The sequence below is a fragment of the Rhinopithecus roxellana genome, chromosome 8, assembly GCF_007565055.1.
Source record: "Rhinopithecus roxellana isolate Shanxi Qingling chromosome 8, ASM756505v1, whole genome shotgun sequence".
NCBI lineage: Eukaryota > Metazoa > Chordata > Mammalia > Primates > Cercopithecidae > Rhinopithecus > Rhinopithecus roxellana.
The window spans coordinates 121,982,839-122,003,835 of record NC_044556.1 but is presented as its reverse complement, the minus strand read 5'-3'; the positions used below and the strand labels follow the sequence as shown (position 1 = coordinate 122,003,835).

The window sequence follows — 20,997 nt, the reverse complement described above, 5'->3', positions numbered from 1 at the left end:
GGCACCTGCCAGCTGTTAACTTTCTCCACATTCTTCAGCTGAGGCAGCAACTTACTCGTACTTCCACCTCTAGGTCCCAGTGCAACTCCATGACTGAGTAAGGGAAAGCTCTCTCTGCTATTGAAGGCTCGACATAACCATCTACTTGATATTTCCACTGAGATCAGCAGGCACCTCAAGCTCAGTACAATGAAAACTTCTCCAAGAGCCTAAGAGTGCATGATTAATTAAGAATCAAAGGTGAGATAAAAACCCAGATTGTTTAGGTCTTACGGCCTTTCTATTACAATGCAGTTGAAGAAAGTCTTATTCAAAAGAAAAAACAGATAACCTTCTTGAACTGCCTAAGTGATGAACTTGAAATCAATAAAAAGAATATAAACTTCCTAGAAATGCAGAAAAAAGAAAAAATATTAAAATTAGGGAGAATTAATACACCCAGATTGACTGAAGAAACTATTTTCAGTCATCTTTATGTTTATCTGAGGTCACTTGAATATATTTATTAAATAAATCTAGAGTTATTTGTCAATAGTTTATAACTGTATTACCCCCTTGCTCACAGTAATAAATTGTTATGTTAGCACCCTGGCATGCACTGCTGTTCTAACTATGAAGCAGGCAAAAAAAGAGCTGAGAGGACAGCATTCCCGATAACAACGTCACGAGAGACAAGGACCCAAATCTAACAGAAACAGCAACCACAAGAAACCAGCAACCAACTGATTGCCATGTGAACTGGTAAATAATAAAAACACCTGATTTCCACCTTTTGCTTCTCAGACATCTCCAGAGCAAAGCAATACTGTGGCTTTCTAAAACACTTCTTCCCCTGGCTTCCATGACTCCAGCTTCTCTAATTTTTCTGCTATCCATTCTCGGTGTATCTTCTCTATTTCCTTGGACAATTCACCCTCTTTGCCAGAACACTAATTATTGAAATTCCTCAAATCTGGGTCTGAGGCCTCTTTTTTGTTTACTCTCTGTTCTCTCTTCAGGGAATCTCATTCCATCCATGGCTTCAATAAACATCCAAATACCTATAGCTGTAAGATGTTGTCTCCAAACAAGATTTATCTTTGCTGTGGCATGCATATTTGACCACCTGCTTGACTTCTCTTCTTGGATGTGTCAATGACATCTCAAGCTCAACATGTCCAAAATCAAGTATTTGATCTTCCCTTCAGGGTTCCCCATCTTGGTGACTTCATAAGAGCCTGGAAACCTGGGACGTAACCTTGACTCCACCTCTCCCAACACCCAACAGCTCTAATCTACCACCTAGTCCTCAATTTTCCTGAACATTTCTCAAACCTGCCCCTTCTTTTCATCTCCACTGGCCCTTACCACAACCAAATTCCCATAATTTCTCTTTTACTCCTAACTGGTCTACTCTTGGTCTTCCTGTCTTCAATACCATATTCTTTTTTCACCCACGGATCTGATCTTGTTACTCCTCTACTCAGGACCCTTAAATGACTCCTTATTGGTGTCAGGTAAGAGCCAAAATCCTCAAAATGGTCTAGAAACATTACAGGATTCAGCCACTGCCTACATCTCCAATATCATCTCATACAACTCACTACCTCTTTCTCTGCCTTCCCTCTACAATGAAAATTTCATTCAATTTTTCAAAAATGTCATGTCATTTTACAGTATTTTCCATATGAATTATCCTACAGGATCAGAAGTACTGGTACACATACATAGCCATAGAATTATCTTAGTTTCAAACATAGTATAAATATTCTTGAAGCAATAAAGAAAGAGTGATTATCCAGGAAAGGAGACATCTTCAGAAAAAAAAAAAAAAAATCATTCAATTTTTAGGCAACAAGAATCCAATTGTGTCATAACTTGGGCGTCACTTGTAATAATCTAATAGTCAACCACCTCCTTCTGTTTTTCCAGTATTCAAAACCTATCTCATTTCCAGCTTTATCTTTCTAATCATATTAGTGATTTTCTTCTAAGATTTTCTCAGTTTGTGTTTTTTGTAGGCCAATACAGCTGCGAAAGCAGTATTGTAAAGAGAGTTTTGACAGTGCAAAATATATTGGTAGAGTGTTAGGATTCTTGCATAACAATGCTCCTTCTCTAAAATATATTCATATTTTTAAATGATACAATCATAGTGATGTTTCCCAGTGTCCAAATATTTATCTTTAATTAAAAAGTATAAACTTTACAATAGTCTGTGTTGAAACCTCTTAAAATGGAATTATAACACAATTTTTTATTTTCTAAAATTTCTTCTCAGTTGTTTTGCCTAAATTGTTCAGGTATAATGTCACATATTATGAAAGCTATTGATACATTCTAGGAGCTAAGAATCAGAAATCTACTTGATTTGATTGATTGATTGATTGATTGCCTGATTAAGTTTGTACGTAACAGTTAAAGCATAACTTATAAGAATATTTGTGAGAAAGGCTACTAGTCACATGAAGTCAATATAATCAAAACTCAGGGAGGGGTCCCTGCATTCAATGACAATGATGCTTGGCATAACACTTAACTCCAATAGGGGTAGGAATATCTGTAACCAAGTAAGAGCATTGAGGATTTATGGAAGAAGTTTGCGCATAGTGCATGGAGCGGGGTAGGCAGAAGGCCCAATTCTAAATTATTGTGGGAAAAGGGGTTATCTGGAAAAGCATCTTAGATGAGTGGAAATCAATGATTATTAAACGAGGATTTGTGATTCTAAAGATTTTAAATTAAGAAACAAATCAACTCTAAACAAAGTCATAAAAAAAATTTAACAGAAAGTGTAACCTAGCCATTACAGACTGGTGCTTCAAAAACAGATCCCAAGAGATCAACTTTTCAAAGTTATAAAAATTTAACTTCTCACGGTAACTACATATTACAAATGAATATACGCTAAAATGTATATCCCTGTTCACTGTTCCTAAATAGGTATGTGTTTCTGCTTTGAGAACTCTTCTTTCAATAACAGGAAGATGAGTTCTATTCACTGAGAATGGTAATAGTGTGAATCCGAGGTACTAATACCCATTTTTAAAATCCCTATCATTGAAGCTGTATGTCTTGTTTTGGAAAAAAATAAACTTAAAAATAATAAACACAAATTCCAGCATCCACGTACATATTTCATAACTGTTCTTGTTGCTTGAAAGAACATTTTTACCTGATTAAGGACCTTCTGCAGGTGTGGGGTTCCCATTCGGTCAGCGATATGTCTGTAAGCCGGGTGGGAAAGGAAAAACTTCCTCTCTGCCAACATGGCTGCCTTTATGTCCTTCTTCCCATCTATGTCCTTCTGGCTTCTGTTTACCACCCCCACGTAACCTGAAACAAAACACAAATCTGTGGAGTTGGGGACACTTTTTGTGGCTTATTCCAGGGAGATTTCAAGGCTCTCACATAGGCAGACTAAGAAAAGCAAAACTAGTTTTAGGTGTGAAGACTGAGTCCCTTTATAAAACTCAATGGGAAACATCAGTATTGAACACAGGCTACTGATTGAGCTCACAATAATTTTTTAGCATCAATACAATAATATCTCTCACCCTTAAACTGTGTGCATTTTAAGAGAGTGTGTATCTTCGCAGTTTTGTCATATAGCAGGCAAGTAAATATCAGTCTTACAATAGTATAAGTTTATGCAGTCTATGATGAATATTTATAACCTCGCTTCAAACTCCTTCCTTTTCCTGTTTTCTTATTCCTGTTATTTTAAGGAATAGTTCTCCCTTTGGATTATTTTCTAATATATCATTCAGGAACGTACAGCCATTCCATAAAAAGTATAACTAATGATAAATCCATTCCTTACAACTGAGAAGGCATTAAAACCAAAACTCCTAGTGGCTTCCCAATCATTTCTCTTCCATATAACCAAAAACAAATAAACAAACAAACAAAAAGTATTGTATAGACCACAGTACATTACCCCTGCGAAGAGGCAACAGTTTGTTCTCTAGAACATCCCTGGCATCTGTTCCTTCATCCATAAGGTCCAGTTTGGTGATAACTCCAATGGTTCTCAGACCTGCATCATAAACAAACCCAACATTACACAATTTGCAGAAGACTAACAAATTTTAAAGACATATATGTCGCAACGCTAAATGTAAAGCACATTTTCCTGGTCCTTTTCCCATTTCCTTCTGTCTTACTTTGTTTTCTAAGTGCTACTTGAGTTTGGTGATTTCAATGTGATGAAGAGGAGAGTTGCCAACCACCCATCCAGAAGATAACCTTCAACTCAAGGGGGAAAAACAAATAGCTGTAGCACTAAATAATTTCCAAATATATGAGTTTATTTTTGTACCATGCATATATGGAAATTATACATTTTCATTTCTTCCCATGTTCTCCACCAAATATGAATGTTTGAAGTTTTATGTATTACATTATTAAAAGCAAATAAACAAATAAATAGGTTATGCATGGACCAATTATGAGAGTGTGTCATAAACCAAGGACTACTATTGATCCAGTTCTAGTCACTGAGGTAAAAAAAAAGTAAAGGAAGAAAAGCAGGTATAGTGTCATCACCAAAAATAAACTCGTAAGCCACACAGCATTCATCATGCCTTAGAAAAGGAAATACGATTTAATGGAAAGAAGACTGTACTAGGAATTACAAGGCTTGGATTCTAGTCTCAAGGCATGTCACCAAAATGCCACAGGTCTCAGTTTTCCTCATCTGTCAAATAAATAGTTAGAAACCATGATCTCCAAGGTTTCTTTCAGTAATAAATAATGTAAGAATCTAGACATTTTGAGTAGCACATCAGATACATGATATTTGTCATTTGCTTTCTTCATTAGATGAAATGGATGGTATTTGCCTAGTAATTTATATTGCTTTTTGTTTTATTTTACTTTAAGTTCCAGGATACAAGTGCAGAATGTGTTATATAGGTATACGAGTGCCATGGTGGTTTGCTGCACCTATCAACCTGTCATTTAGGGTTTAAGCCCCGCATGCATTAGCTATTTGTCCTAATGTTCTCCCTCCTCTCACCCCCAACCTCCTGACTGGCCCCAGTGTGTGTTGTTCCCCTCCCTGTGTCCATGTGTTCTCGTTCAACTCCCACTTATGAGTGAGAACATGTGGTGTTTGGTTTTCTGTTCCTGTGTTAGTTTGCTGAGGATGATGGCTTCCAGCTTCATTCATGTCCCTGCAAAGGACACGAACTCATTCCTTTTTATGGCTACATAGTACTCCATGGTATATATGTACCACATTTTCTTTAGCAGTCTATCATTGCTGTCCATTTGGGCTGGCTCCAAGTCTTTGCTACTGTAAATAGTGAATCAATAAACATATGTATGCATGTGTCTTTATAGTAGAATAATTTATATTTCTTTGGGTATATACCCAGTAATAGGATTTCTGGGTCAAATGGTATTTCTGGTTCTAGATCCTTAAGGGATTGCCACACTGTCTTCCACAATGGTTGAACTAATTTACACTCCCACCAACAGTGTAAAAGCATTCCTATTTCTCCACATCCTCTCCAGCATCTGTTGTTTCCTAACTCTTTAATGGTCGCCATTCTAACAGGCATGAGATGGTATCTCACTGTGGTTTTAATTTGCATTTCTCTAATGACCAGTGATGATGAGCTTTTCTTCATATGTTTGTTGGCTGCATAAATGTCTTCATTTGAGAAGAGTCTGTTCATAACCTTCACCCATCTCTTGTAAATTTGTTTACATTCCTTGTAGATTCTGGATATTAGCCTTTTGTCAGATGGGTAGATTGCAAACATTTTCTCCCATTCTGTAGGTTGCCTGTTCACTTTGATTATAGTTTCTTTTGCTGTGCAGAAGATCTTTCATTAGATCCCATTTGTTAGTTTTGGCTTTTGTTGCCATTGCTTTTGGTGTTTTAGTCATGAAGTCTTTGCCCATGCCTATGTCCTGAATAGTATTGCCTAGGTTTTCTTCTAGGGTTTTTATGGTTTTGGGTCTTACAGTCAAGTCTTTAATCCATCTTGGGTTAATTTTTGTATAAGGTGTAAGGAAGGGGTCCAGTTTCAGTTTTCTGCATATGGCTAGCCAGTTTTCCCAACAATACTTGTTAAATAGGAAATCCTTTCCCCCTTGCTTGTTTTTGTCAGGTTTGTCAAAGATCAGATGGTTGTAGATGTGGGGCATTATTTCTGAGGCCTCTGTTCTTTTCCATTGGTCTATATATCTGTTTTGGTACCAGTACCATGCTGTTTTGCTTACTGCAGCCTTGTAGTATAATTTGAAGTCAGGTAGCATCATGCCTCCAGCTTTGTTCTTTTTGCTTAGGATTGTCTTTGCAATGCGGGCTCTTTTTTGGTTCCATATGAAATTTAAAGTAGATTTTTCTAATTCTGTGAAGAAAGTCAGTGGCAGCTTGATAGAGATAGCATTGAATCTATAAATTACTTTGGAAACTATGGCCATTTTCATGATATTGATTCTTCCTAACCATGAGCGTGGAATGTTTTTCCATTTGTTTACGTCCTCTTTTATTTCGTTGAGCAGTGGTTTGTAGTTCTCCTTGAAGAGGTCCCCCACATCCCTTGTAAGTTGTATTCCTAGGTATTTTATTCTCTTTGTAGCAATTGCAAATGGGAGTTCATGCATAATTTGGCTGTTTGTCTCTTATTGGTGTATAGGAATACTTGTGATTTTTGCACATTGATTTTGTATCCAGAGACTTTGCTGAAGTTGCTTATCAGCTTAAGGAGATTTCAGGCTGAGATGATGGGGTTTTCTAAGTATACAATCATGTCATCTGCAAACAGGGATAATTTAACTTCCCCTCTTCCTATTTAAATACGCTTTATTTCTTTCTCTTGCCTGATTGCCCTGGCCAGAACTTCCTATGTTGAATAGGAGTGGTGAGAGAGGGCATCCTGGTCTTGTGCCAGTTTTCAAAGGGAATGCTACCAACTTTTGCCCATTCAGTATGATATTGGCTGTGGGTTTGTCATAAATAGCTCTTATTATTTTGAGATACATTCCATCAATACCTCATTTATTGAGAGTTTTTAGCATGAAGGGATGTTGAATTTTATTGAAGGCCTTTCTGCATCTATTGAGATAATCATGTGATTTTTGTTGTTGGTTCTGTTTATGTGATGGATTACATTTATTGATTTGTGTATGTTGAGCCAGCCTTGCATCCCAGGGATGAAGTTGACTTGATCATGGTGGATAAGCTTTTTTTAGTTTCGGTATGCCAGTATTTTACTGAAGATTTTTGCATCAATGTTCATCAGGGATATTGGCCCGAGATTTTCATTTTTTATTGTGTCTCCACTAGGTTTTGGTATCAGGATGATGGTGCCTCATAAAATGAGTTAGGGAGGAGTCCCTCTTTTTTTATTGTTTGGAATAGTTTCAGAAGGAATGCTACCACCTCCTCTTTGTACCTCTGGTAGAATTTGTCTGTGAATCTATCTGGTCCCGGGCTTTTTTTGGTTGGTAGGCTATTAATTACTGCCTCAATTTCAGACTTGTTATTGGTCTATTCAGGGATTTGACTTCTTCCTCGTTTAGTTTTGGGAGGGTGTATGTGTCTAGTAATTTATCCATTATTTCTAGATTTCCTAGTTTATTTGCTTAGAGGTGTTTATAGTATTCTCTGATGGTAGTTTGTATTTCTGTAGGATCAGTGGTGATATCTCCTTTATCATTTTTTATTGTGTTTATTTGATTCTTCTCTCTTTTATTCTTTATTAATCTGGCTAGTGGTCTATTTTGTTAATCTTTTCAAAAAACCAGCTCCTGAATTCATTGATTTTTTGAAGGGCTTCTCGTGTCTCTGTCTCCTTCAGTTCTAGTTATTTCTTCTCTTCTGCTAGCTTTTGAATATGTTTGCTCTTGCTTCTCTAGTTATTTTAATCATGATGTTAGGGTGTTGATTTTAGATCTTTCCTGCTTTCTCCTGTAAGCATTTAGTACTATAAATTCCTCTATAAACACTGCTTTAGCTGTCTCCCAGAGATTCTAGTACATTGTGTCTTTATTCTCATTGGTTTCAAAAAACTTATTTATTTCTGCCTTAATTTTGTTATTTACCCAGTAGTCATTCATGACCAGGTTGTTCAGTTTTCACAAAGTTGTGCAGTTTTCAGTGACTTACTTAATCCTGAGTTCTAATTTGATTGCACTGTGGTCAGAGAGACTGTTAGTTGTGATTTCCATTCTTTTGCATTTGCTGAGGAGTGTTTTACTTCCAATAATATGGTCAATTTTGGAATAAGTATGATGTGGTGCTGAGAAAAATGTATATTCTGTTGATTTGGGGTGAAGAGTTCTGTAGATGTCTAGTAGGTCCTTCTGGTCCAGAGCTGAGTTCAAGTCCTGAATATCCTCATTAATTTCCTGTCTCGTTGACCTGTCTAATATTGACAGTATGGTGTTAAAGTCTCCCACTATTATTATGTGGAAGTCCAAGTCTCTTTGTAGGCCTCTAAGAACTTGCTTTATGAATCTGGGTGCTCCTGTATTGGGTGCATATATATTTCAGATAGTTAGCTTTTCTTGTTGCATTGATCCATTTACCATTATGTAATGCCCTTCTTTGTCTTTTTTGATCTTTGTTGGTTTAAAGTCTGTTTAATCAGATACTAGGATTGCAACCCCTGCTTTTTTTTTTGCTTTCCATTTGCTTGATAAATATTCTTCCATCCCTTTATTTTGAGTCTATGTGTGTCTTTGCATGTGCTATGGGTCTCCTGAATACAGCACACCAATGGGTCTTGACTCTTTATCCAATTTGCCTGTGTGTGTGTGTGTGTGTGTGTGTGTGTGTGTGTGTGTGTGTGTCTGCTTTCTTGAGACAGAGTCTTGCTGTGTCACCCAGGCTGGAGTGCAGTGGCACAATCTCAGCTCACTGCCACCTCTGCCTCCCGGGTTCCAGTGATTCTCCTGCCTCAGCCTCCCGAGTAGCTGGGACTACATGCACATGCCACCACGCCAGGCTAATTTTTGTATTTTTTACTAGAGACGGGGTTTCAGCATCTTGTCCAGGCTGGTCTTGAACTCCTGACCTCATGAACCACCCATCTTGGCATCCTAAAGTGCTGGGATTACAGGTGTGAGCTACTGTGCCCACCCCAGTGTGTGTTTTTTAATTGGGTGATTGAGCCCTTTTACATTTAATGTTAATATTGTTATGTGTGAATTTGATCCTGTCATTACAATGCCAGTTGGCTATTTTGCCTCTTATTTGATGCACTTTCTTCGTAGTGTCAATGGTCTTTACAATTCAGTATGTTTTTGCAGTGGCTGGAATCAGTTGTTCCTTTCCACGTTTAGTGCTCACTTCAGAAGCTCTTGTAACACAGTCCTGGTGGTGACAAAATCTCTCAGCATTTGCTTGTCTGTAAAGGATTTTATTTCTCCTTCACTTATGAAGCTTAGTTTGGCTGGATATGAATTTCTGAGTTGAAAATTCTTTTCTTTAAGAATGTTGATCACGCCTGTAATTCCAGCACTTTGGGAGGCTGAGATGGGTGGATCACGAGGATAGGAGATTGAGACCATCCTGGCTAACACGGTGAAACCCTGTCTCTACTAAAAATACAAAAAATTAGCCAGGCATGGTGGCAGGTTCCTGTAGTCCCAGCTATACAGGAGGGTGAAGCAGTAGAATGGAGTGAACCCGGGAGGCGGAGCTTGCAGTGAGCTGAGATTGCGCCACTGCATTCCAGCCTGAGTAACAAAGTGAGAATCTATCTCAAAAAAAAAGAATGTTGAATATTGGCCTCCACTCTCTTCTGGCTTATAGGGTTTCTACAGAGAGATCTGCTGTTAGTCTGATGGGCTTCCTTTTGTATGTAACCCAACCTTTCCCTCAGGCTGCCCTTAACATTTTTTCTTTCATTTCAACTTTGGTGAATCTGATGATTATGTGTCTTGGGGTTGCTCTTCTCAAGGAGTATCTTTGTGGTGTTTTCTGTATTTCCTGAATTTGACTGTTGCCCTGTCTTGCTAGGTTGGGGAAGTTCTCCTGGATAATATCCTGAAAAGTGTTTTTCAACTTGGTTCCATTCTCCCTATCACTTTCAGGTACACCAATCACATGCAGGTTTGGTGTTTCCACATAGTCCCATATTTCTTGGAGGCTTTGTTCATTCCTTTTCATACTTTTTCCTCTAATCTTGTCTTCATGCTTTATTTCATTAAGGTGATCTTCAATCTCTGATATCCTTTCTTCCGCTTGATTGATTTGGCTACTGATACTTGTGTATGCTTCACGAAGTTCTCATGCTGTGTTTTTCAGCTCCATCAGGTCATTTGTGTTCTCCTCTAAAGTGGTTATTCTAGTTAGCAATTCCTCTAACTTTTTTTCAAGGTTCTTAGCTTCCTTGCATTGGGTTAGAACATCCTCCTTTAGCTCAGAGGAGTCTGTATGAACTTGTGAAGCCTGTTTCTGTCAATTTGCCAAACTCAATCTCCATCCAGTTTTGTTCCCTTGCTGGTGAGGAGTTGTGATCCTTTGGAGAAGAGGCATTCCGGTTTTTGGAATTTTCAGCCTTGTTGTGCTGTTTTTCCCTCATCTTCATGGATTTATCTACCTTTGGTCTTTGAGGTTGGTGATCTTCGGATGGGGTTTCTGTGTAGGCGTCCTTTTTGTTGATGTTGATGCTTTTCTTTTCTGTTTGTTAGTTTTCCTTCTAACAGGCCCCTCTGCTGCAGGTCTGCTGGAGTTTGCTGGAGGTCCACTTCAGATCCTGTTTGCCCGGGTATCATCAGCGGAGGCTGCAGAACAGCAAAGATTGCTGTCTATTCCTTCCTCTGGAAGTTTCGTCCCAGAGGGGCACCTGCTAAATGTCAGCCGGAGCTCTCCTGTATGGGGTGTCTGTCAACCCCTGCTGGGAGGTGTTTCCCAGTCAGGAGGTACGCAGGTCAGGGACCCACTTAAGGAGACATTCTGTCCCTTAGCAGAGCTCAAATGCTGTTCTGAGAGATCCGTTGCTCTCTTCAGACCTGGCAGACAGGAACGTTTAAGTCTGCTGAAGCTGTGCCCACAGCCACCCTTTCCCCCAGGTGCTCTGTCCTAAGAAGACAGGAGTTTTATCTATATGGGACTGCTGCCTTTCTTTCAGAGATGCCCTGCCCAGAGAGGAGGAATTTAAAGAGGCAATCTGGCTGCAATGGCTTTGCTGAGCTGCAGTGGGCTCCACTCAGTTCGAACTTCCCAGTGGCTTTGTTTACACTGTGAGGGGAAAACCACCTACTCCAGCCTCAGTAATGGCAGATGCCCCTCCCCAAACCAAGTTCAAGCAACCCAAGTCAATTTCAGACTGTTGTGCTGGCAGTGAGAATTTCAAGCTAGTGGATCTTAGCTTGCTGAGCTCTGTGGGTGTGGGATCCGCTGAGCTAGACCACTTGGCTCCCTGGCTTCAGCCCCCTTTCCAGGGGAGTGAATGGTTCTGTCTAGCCAGTCCCAGGTACCACTGGGGTATGACAAAAAAAAAAAAAAAAAAAAAACTGCTGCAGCTAGCTCAGTGTCTGCCCAAACAGCCACCCAGTTTTGTACTTGAAACCCCGGGCCCTGGTGGCGTAGGCACCCGAGGGAATCTCTTGCCTGTGGGTTGTGAAGACCATGGGAAAAGCATAGTATCTGGGTTGGAATTCACCATTCCTCTAGGCACAGTCCCTCTCAGCTTCCCTTCACTAGGGGAGACAGTTTCCCAACCCCACACACCTCCCAGGTGAGGTAACATCCCATCCTGCTTTGGCTTGCCCTACATGGGCTGCACCCACTATCTAACCAGTCCCAATAAGATGAGCTGGGTACCTCAGTTGGATTACAGAACTCACCTGCCTTCTGCATGGATCTTACTGGCAGCTGCACACCAGAGCTGTTCCTATTTGGCTTGCCAGCCCAAGACTATTATTACTCTTTATTCAGGAACTAGTATATACTGAATTAATTGTATAAACCAAATTTGGTCATGATATAACCTCCTTATAAAATATAGCTGGATTTTTGAATAGGATATATAAATTTAGTTCCAAAATGATCATGGTCTGTAAATTTCCCTTCTTATAATGGCATTGTCAGATATGGATACCAAACTTTACCTATTCTTATAAAATTAACAGTTTTTTTGCATTGTTTCCATTCTCTGAAGGATATTGAGTCAATGGATATTATTACTTTTTTGAAAGTTTACTGTTGGTCACAATAAAAAGTTTTGTGAAAATTAAGAAAGAAAGAAAGAAAGAAAGAAAGAAAGAAAGAAAGAAAGAAAGAAAGAAAGAAAGAAAGAAAGAAAGAAAGACCAAAAAGATTCTCAGAGACCAAAACAAATAAACATTGTAACATGAAACCTGAAGGAAAAAAAGATAATGCAAAATACAGAATACAACTTGATCATTTTTACTAATAGTCTGAGAGAAAGGAGAACGTATTGCATTCATGGAACAAAATTAGAAGGCCATAAACAGAAACATCAGGCAAAAAAAAATCTCAATAACTGAAAATAGGAGAGCAGAAATTAAAATGTTAGTAAAATGGAAGAAAAACTTAAGGAACTGTTCCAGAAAACAAAAGAAAAAAAAAATAAGTAAACAATAGGAAAAGAAAAACCCACCACATTTTTAAAACTAGAGAAATGGTACAGAAGATTCAATACTTGAATAACTGGCATTCCAAAGAGAGAAAATCAAACAGAAACAGTTTGTGGTTGGGGAGATCCTATCCAAGAAAATGACCTATAAGTATAAGGAATTTATGAATTGAACAAACTCAACAAGTACCTAACAGAAAATGAGCACACGCACACATGCATATACACACAAAATGGCATATCAGTAAAAGATTTCAAAACACTGGGAGCTGATAAAAGATACTAAAAAGTTCCCAGAGAACTTAAAGAAAGAAAAGACACAAAGAAAGTATTGGGAATCACTACAGCATCAGTCTTCCCAGCAGCAAACTGGAAACTAAAAAACAATAGAGCAATGTTTTTGAAATTCTGAGAGAAAAATCATTTCTAACCTAGAATTCTACATTATCTATAAATGTGACGGTAGGAAAAGATATTTCCAGACTTGCAAATCTCAAAATATTTTACCTCTCTTTCACCTTTTTAAGAACGTTGTTAAAGAATGTGTTCTACAAAACAAGGGAGCAAACTAATAAAGAGGAAGACATGAGATCCGGGAAGCAGGTATACAACCAAGAAAAGAAGGAAGTTTTCACGATGGTATAGATCCCAGTATGAGACCAAGAGAGTAATTGATATCCATTGGAATGAGAGAACAGAGAGTCCTGAAGAGATTTCTTCCCCCACCAAGAAAATAAACATAAAAGTACCTAATCCTGAATGTTTCTAAGGTTTTAAACATTAGAGTCTGATTCCTGAGAGACTGAGACTTCTGCAGGAGAGATTGGGAATATGTTAGTGATAGATGTGCAGAAAACTATGCAAACAAACCAAAGAGAGATAATTATCAACCTCAAAAAAGACAATATCATGGAAGAAACAATAATCAAAATTTACCACATAGCTCGGCTATGAATAACATTTTCAGGATTATAAAAATGTATTTAGCAAAATATGATTCTTTTAGTAGAATGTAGGAGGATAAGTGCATATGTAAGTGTGTGAGTGCACATAAGTATAGGAGAAGGATGTAAGACAGCTAAATCCTCCTTCTCTACAGTGAGAAATCAAAAGAGAGTATCTAAAACTAAGAAAAATCAAAAACAGTAATATGAACAGATTACATAAAAATATGGTAGTAACTATCAAAATCAATAGCTAAAAGGATTGAAAGTGGTGGCCTCTGGAAATCAATAATCAAGAGTTAGGAGGAGTGGGCAAGGGATGGATAGTTTCTTCCTTTTTCTGGGCAAGGGATGGATAGTTTCTTCCTTTTTTTTTTTTTTTTTTTTTTTTTTGAGACAGAGTCTTGCTCTGTCGCCCAGGCTGGAGTGCAGTGGCGCGATCTCGGCTTACTGCAAGCTCTGCCTCCCAGGTTCATGCCATTCTCCTGCCTCAGTCTCCTGAGTAGCTGTGACTACAGGCACCTGCCACCACGCCTGGCTAATTTTTCTTTTTTTTTTTTTTTTTTTTTTTTTTGTATTTTTAGTAGAGTTTCACTGTGTTAGCCAGGCTGGTCTTGATCTCCTCACCTTGTGATCCGCCTGCCTCAGCCTCCCAAAGCGCTGGGATTACAGGCGTGAGCCACCGCGCCTGGCCCATTCTGTTCTTACCAAGGTCTGACCTTAAGAGAAGTTATTTAACAAGAGCCTATACTACTGAGGGTTTTCCAGATCCTAACAGATTAGGGAGAAGGAAATGCCTAACTCCAGCATCTGTAGCCTTCTACATAGGGGAAGAAAAATACACAACTCTAGTCCACTCTAGCCATCCAGTCCCACCTAAAGGGGTTGGGCAGCAACTAAGAAGCATGTGTGAGACTCACAGTCCAGAAGCACGGGCTCATTAAAAGACATGAGACCTAATCATAGGACTACAGCAGGCTTCCTCTCACTCCGCACTTTACCACCACATGACTGTAGCCTAATTATCACAATGCCTTGTACCCAGTACATCATACAGCACCCAGTCTGCCTATCAAGAAAAAATTACAAGGCATATTAAAAGGCAAGCAAAGAAAACCCCACAGTTTGAAGAGACAAAGCAAGCATCAGAACCAGACTCAGAACTCTAACTCTAATGTTAGAGTTATCAGACTGGGAATTTAAAAAACAAAAAACTGTGATTAACATCCTAAGGCTTCCAGTAGATAAGATATACAGCCTACAAGAACAGATGGGCAATGTAAGCAGAGACATGGAAATGCTAAGAAAGAATAAAAAGAAATGCTGGAGATCAAATAGACTAACAGAAATGAAGAATGCCTTTGATTGGGTTCATTTGACTAGACTGGAAAACAGTTGAGGAAACAATCACCAAGCTTGAGCATATTTCAATAGAAACATCTAAAATTGAAAAGAAAAAAAAAATACTGGTGGATAGGGTGGGAAAACAGAACAGAATATCCAAGAATGGTGAGACAACTACAAAAAGCTTAACATATACAGAAGAAAGAGAGAAAGGAACAGATATGCAAAGAAATAATGACAGAATTCCCCCCAACATCAGACATCAAACCACAGGTCCAGGAAGCACACCAAGTGGGATAAATGCCCCCCAAAACTTATAACTAGGCATAGTATATTTAAAATGCAAAAAAAAAAAAAAAGGCAAAAATAAAAATCTTGAAAGAAGCCCCGGGGTGGGGGAGAACTTTACCTAAAGGATTGCAAACATAAGAATAATGTCAGAATTCTCCTCACAAACCATGCACACAAGAAGAGGTGGAAGTGAAATATTTCAAGTGCTGAGAAATAAAACATCAACTTAGAATTCTGTACCCTACAAATTATCTTTCAAAAGTGAAGGAGATCCTGGTGCACCAGTACTCATGAAAGAAAAGAAAAGAAAAAAAAAACAGAAAGGAAAAGGAAGGAAGGAAGGAAGGAAGGGAGGGAGGGAGGGAGGGAGGAAGGAAGGAAGGAAGGAAGGAAAGAAGGAAGGAAGGAAGGAAGGAAGGAAGGAAGGAAGGAAGGAAGGAAGGAAGGAAGGAAGGAAGGAAGGAAGGAAGGAAGGAGAAGTAAAGAAGAAAAGAAAAAAGAGAGGAGAGAAAAGAGGAGAGAGAGGAAGAAGGAGACAGAGAAAGGAAAGAAGGAAGGAACAAAGGAAGAAAGGAAAGAAAAAGGAAAGAAGGGAGGGAAGGTGGGAGGTAGGGAGGAAGGAAAGGAAGGAAGGAGGGAGGGAAGCAAGGAGGGAGGGAGGGAAGGAGGGGGAAGTAAAACTGAAGGAGAAATAGACTTTCTCAGATAAACAAAACTGGAGGAAGTTTGTTGCCAGTGGAATTACTTCACAAAGAAGCATTAAAATAAATTATTTAGAGAAAACGAAAATAATGTTAAGTCAGAAACTCAGATCTACATAAAGAAAACAAGAGAATAAGAAAAGGAGTAAGTAAGGTAACAATCCTTAATTGATCTAACAGATAACAGTTTGTTCAAAATAATAGCAACAATTTATTTTATTCCTATTCATATGCTTATATGTAAGTAAATTGACAGCAACAATACAAGGAACAGGATGAAAGAATTAAAATTATTTTGTTATTATCAGGTACTCGCACTACTCTTAAAGTGGTACACATGCTCCTCTATTTACAATGGGGTTGTAATTGGGACATAACACCATAATAAGTCAAGAAGTGTACTGAATTTCTATCACTTTCTTACCATCATAAAGTCAAAAATTGTAAGTTAAACCATCATAAGTCGGGGAGTGTATAGTGTTATTTGAAAGTGGACATGAATTAGTTGTAAATGTATATAGCAAATTCTAGAGCAACCACTTAGAAAGTTTTAGACAAGTGCAACTTATATACTAAGAAACAAGATAAAATGGAATCACATAAAATGCTCAACTAAAGGCACAAATGGCAGAAAAAGAGTGGGAGACAAAAATAAGAAAAGAAAACAAGGGCAACAAATAGAAACAGTAACAAATTAATAGATATTAATTCAACTGTATCAGTAATCACCTTGAATGTCAATGGTCTAAATGCACCAATTAAAAGACAGAGATTGTCAGAGTGGATCAAAAAACAATATACAATTATATATCATCTACAAAAAAATTCACTTTAAATATAAAAACATATAGATTAAAAGTAAATAGATGAGGAAAGATATACCATGCTAACACTAATAAAAAGAAACTGGGATTAGCTACACTAACATCCAACAGAATAGACTTCATAGCAAGGAGAGTTGTTAAGAGAAAAAAGGGGCATTATATAACAATAAAAACATCATTTTTCCCAGAAGGCATAACAATTCTTAACATGTATGAATCTAACAGCAGAGCATAAAAAATACATGAGGAGAAACAGAAGGAACTGCAAAGAAATAGATGGATCCACTATTACAGTTACAGACTTAACACTTCTCTATCAGAAATGGATAGATCCAGCAGGCAGAAAATCCATAAGGAAGGACATAGTTGACCTAAAAAGCAACATAATCAACTGGATATAATGGACATTTATAGGCTACTGCATCCAACAGGAGAATAAACATTTTTCTCTAGTTCACATGAACTTGAACAAGTTCATGGACACTCACCAAGACAGACCACTGTCTGGGTCATAAAACACACCCTAACAAAATTAAAAGAATAGAAATCATACAATTCTATTTTTAGATCACAGTGGAATTAAAATAGAAATCAATAACAGAAAGATAGCTGGAAAATCTCATAATGTTTGGAGATTAAACTACACACTTCTAAATAACACATGGGTAAAAAAAAATCTTATGAGAAACTTAAACAGTTTGAACTAAATGAAAATACAACTTACCAAATTTGTGGAATGCAGCAAAAGCATTGCTCAGAAGGAAATGTATAATATTGACTACATATAACAGAAAAAAAGAAAGATCTGAAATAAATAATCTAAGCTTCTACCTTAGAATACTAGAAAAAGAAGAGCAAATTAAATCCAAAGTAAGGAAATGAAAGAAATAACAAAAACTGGAGCAGAAAATCAAACTAAATCCAGTTTTTTGAAAAGATTTATAAAAATCAATAAGCCTCTAGCCAGACTAAGTAATCAAAAAGAGAGAATATGCAAATTACTAATGTCAGAAATGAAAGAAAGTACATGACTACAGGTCTCATGAACAGTAAAAGAATAATAAGAGAATATTATGAACAACTGTATACCCATAAATTTGAAAACCTAAATACAATGAACCAATTCCCAGGAGGCTGAGGTGAGAGGATTGCTGGAGCCCAGGAGTTTGAGGCTGCAATGAGCTATGACTGCAACACTGCACTCCAGCCTGGGTGACAGATTAAGATGGTTTTTATTTTTCATTAATTAATTAAAAATAAATTTAAAATGAACCAATTTCTTAAAAGACACAATTTTCCAAAATCACACCAGAAGAAATAGGTAATTGGAAGGGGCTTATATTCATCAAAGAAATTACATTAATAATAACCTTCCAAAACAGAAAGCATGAGACCCACATGGGTTCACTGATGAATTCTACCAAATATTTAAGAAAGAAATCATATCAATTTTCCACAATCTCTCCCAGAAGTTAGAATCAGAGGAAATACTAACTCCTTCTATAAAACCAGCATTACCCTAATACCAAAACCATGTAAAGACATTCAAAGAAAACTACAGACCAATATCTCTTATGAATATAGGTGCAACAATCTTCAACAGAATGTTAGTAAGTCAAGTCCAACAATGTAGTGTGATTTATCCCAAGTATAGAAATACTGGGCTGGTTAAACATTTGAAAATCAATTAATGTAATCTACCACATCGACAGGATAAAGCAGGAAAAAAATCGCATGATCCTATTACTATAAATGTAGAAAAATTTAAAAAGATGCAGAAAAATTGACAAAATTCAAGACCAATTCATAAGTTTTTAAATCTCAGCAAACTAAAAATAGAGGGTAACTGTCTCAACTTGATAAAGAACATCTACGTCTACAAAACACCTACAGTTAACACCATTCTTTTTTTTATTTTTTAAATTTATTTATTTATTTATTTATTTTTTTTGAGATGGACTGTCATTCTCTTGCCCAGCCTAGAGTGCAGTGGTGCAATCTCGGCTCACTGCAACCTCCGCATCCTGAGTTCAAGTGATTCTCCTGCCTCAGCCTCCCAAGTAGCTGGGATTACAGGCACCCAGCACCACGCCTGGCTAATTTTTTTTGAAATTTTAGTAGATATGGAGTTTCACCATGTTGGCCAAGCTGGTCTCAAACTCCTGACCTCAGGCGATCCACCCACCTCGGCCTCCCAAAGTGCTGGGATTACAGGCATGAGCCACCGCGCCCAGCCAACATCATTCTTTTTTTTTATTTTTTATTTTTTTTATTTTTTATTATTATACTTTAAGTTCTAGGGTACATGTGCATAACGTGCAGGTTTGTTACATATGTATACTTGTGCCATGTTGGTGTGCTGCACACATCAACTCGTCAGCACACATCAACTCGTCATTTACATCAGGTATAACTCCCAATGCAATCCCTCCCCTCTCCCCCCTCCCCATGATAGGCCCCGGTGTGTGATATTCCCCTTCCCGAGTCCAAGTGATCTCATTGTTCAGTTCCCACCTATGAGTGAGAACATGCGGTGTTTGGTTTTCTCGTCTTGTGATAGTTTGCTAAGAATGATGGTTTCCAGCTGCATCCATGTCCCTACAAAGGACACAAATTCATCCTTTTTAATGGCTGCATAGTATTCCATGGTGTATATGTGCCACATTTTCTTAATCCAGTCTGTCACTGATGGACATTTGGGTTGATTCCAAGTCTTTGCTATTGTGAATAGTGCCGCAATAAACATACATGTGCATGCGTCTTTATAGCAGCATGATTTATGATCCTTTGGGTATATACCCAGTAATGGGATGGCTGGGTCATATGGTACATCTAGTTCTAGATCCTTGAGGAATCACCATACTGTTTTCCATAATGGTTGAACTAGTTTACAATCCCACCAACAGTGTAAAAGTGTTCCTATTTCTCCACATCCTCTCCAGCACCTATTCTTTCCTGACTTTTTAATGATTGCCATTCTAAATGGTGTGAGACAGTATCTCATTGTGGTTTTGATTTGCATTTCTCTGATGGCCAGTGATGATGAGCACTTTTTCATGTGTCTGTTGGCTGATGAATGTCTTCTTTTGAGAAATGTCTGTTCATATCCTTTGCCCACTTTTTGATGGGGTTGTTTGTTTTTTTCTTGTAAATTTGTTTGAGTTCTTTGTAGGTTCTGGATATTAGCCCTTTGTCAGATGAGTAGATTGCAAAAATTTTCTCCCATTCTGTAGGTTGCCTGTTCACTCTAATGGTAGTTTCTTTTGCTGTGCAGAAGCTCTTTAGTTTAATTAGATCCCATTTGTCAATTTTGGCTTTTGCTGCCGTTGCTTTTGGTGTTTTAGACATGAAGTCCTTGCCCATGCCTATGTCCTGAATGGTATTACCTAGGTTTTCTTCTAGGGTTTTTATGGTATTAGGTCTAACATTTAAGTCTCTAATCCATCTTGAATTAATTTTCATATAAGGAGTAAGGAAAGGATCCAGTTTCAGCTTTCTACTTATGGCTAGCCAATTTTCCCAGCACCATTTATTAAATAGGGAATCCTTTCCCCATTTCTTGTTTCTCTCAGGTTTGTCAAAGATCAGATGGCTGTAGATGTGTGGTATTATTTCTGAGGACTCTGTTCTGTTCCATTGGTCTATATCTCTGTTTTGGTACCAGTACCATGCTGTTTTGGTTACTGTAGCCTTGTAGTATATTTTGAAGTCAGGTAGCGTGGTGCCTCCAGCTTTGTTCTTTTGACTTAGGATTGTCTTGGCAATGCGGGCTCTTTTTTGGTTCCATATGAACTTTAAAGCCATTTTTTCCAATTCTGTGAAGAAACTCATTGGTAGCTTGATGGGGATGGCATTGAATCTATAAATTACCTTGGGCAGTATGGCCATTTTCACGATATTGATTCTTCCTATCCATGAGCATGGTATATTCTTCCATTTGTTTGTGTCCTCTTATTTCACTGAGCAGTGGTTTGTAGTTCTCCTTGAAGAGGTCCTTTACATCCCTTGTAAGTTGGATTCCTAGGTATTTTATTCTTTTTGAAGCAATTGTGAATGGAAGTTCATTCCTGATTTGGCTCTCTGTTTGTCTGTTACTGGTGTATAAGAATGCTTGTGATTTTTGCACATTAATTTTGTATCCTGAGACTTTGCTGAAGTTGCTTATCAGCTTAAGGAGATTTTGGGCTGAGACAATGGGGTTTTCTAAATATACAATCATGTCATCTGCAAACAGGGACAATTTGACTTCTTCTTTTCCTAACTGAATACCCTTGATTTCTTTCTCTTGCCTGATTGCCCTAGCCAGAATGGTGAGAACTTCAAAGCTTTCCCACTGAGATCAGGAAAA

General features: G+C 37.9%; 1 protein-coding gene across 6 annotated transcripts in view; it reads right to left on the bottom strand.

Annotated features, from left to right (window-relative positions):
* Nucleotides 1–20,997, bottom strand: part of DNM3 (dynamin 3) — a 572,648-nt gene that overhangs the window by 377,321 nt on the left and 174,330 nt on the right. For all 6 annotated transcript variants that reach the window (XM_030935982.1, XM_030935983.1, XM_030935986.1 and 3 more), the window contains 2 exons: nucleotides 3,920–4,018; nucleotides 3,155–3,315 (listed from right to left, as the gene is read on the bottom strand). In XM_030935982.1, the coding sequence (XP_030791842.1) occupies nucleotides 3,155–3,315; nucleotides 3,920–4,018 (260 nt within the window). The remainder of the gene's footprint in view (nucleotides 1–3,154; nucleotides 3,316–3,919; nucleotides 4,019–20,997) is intronic.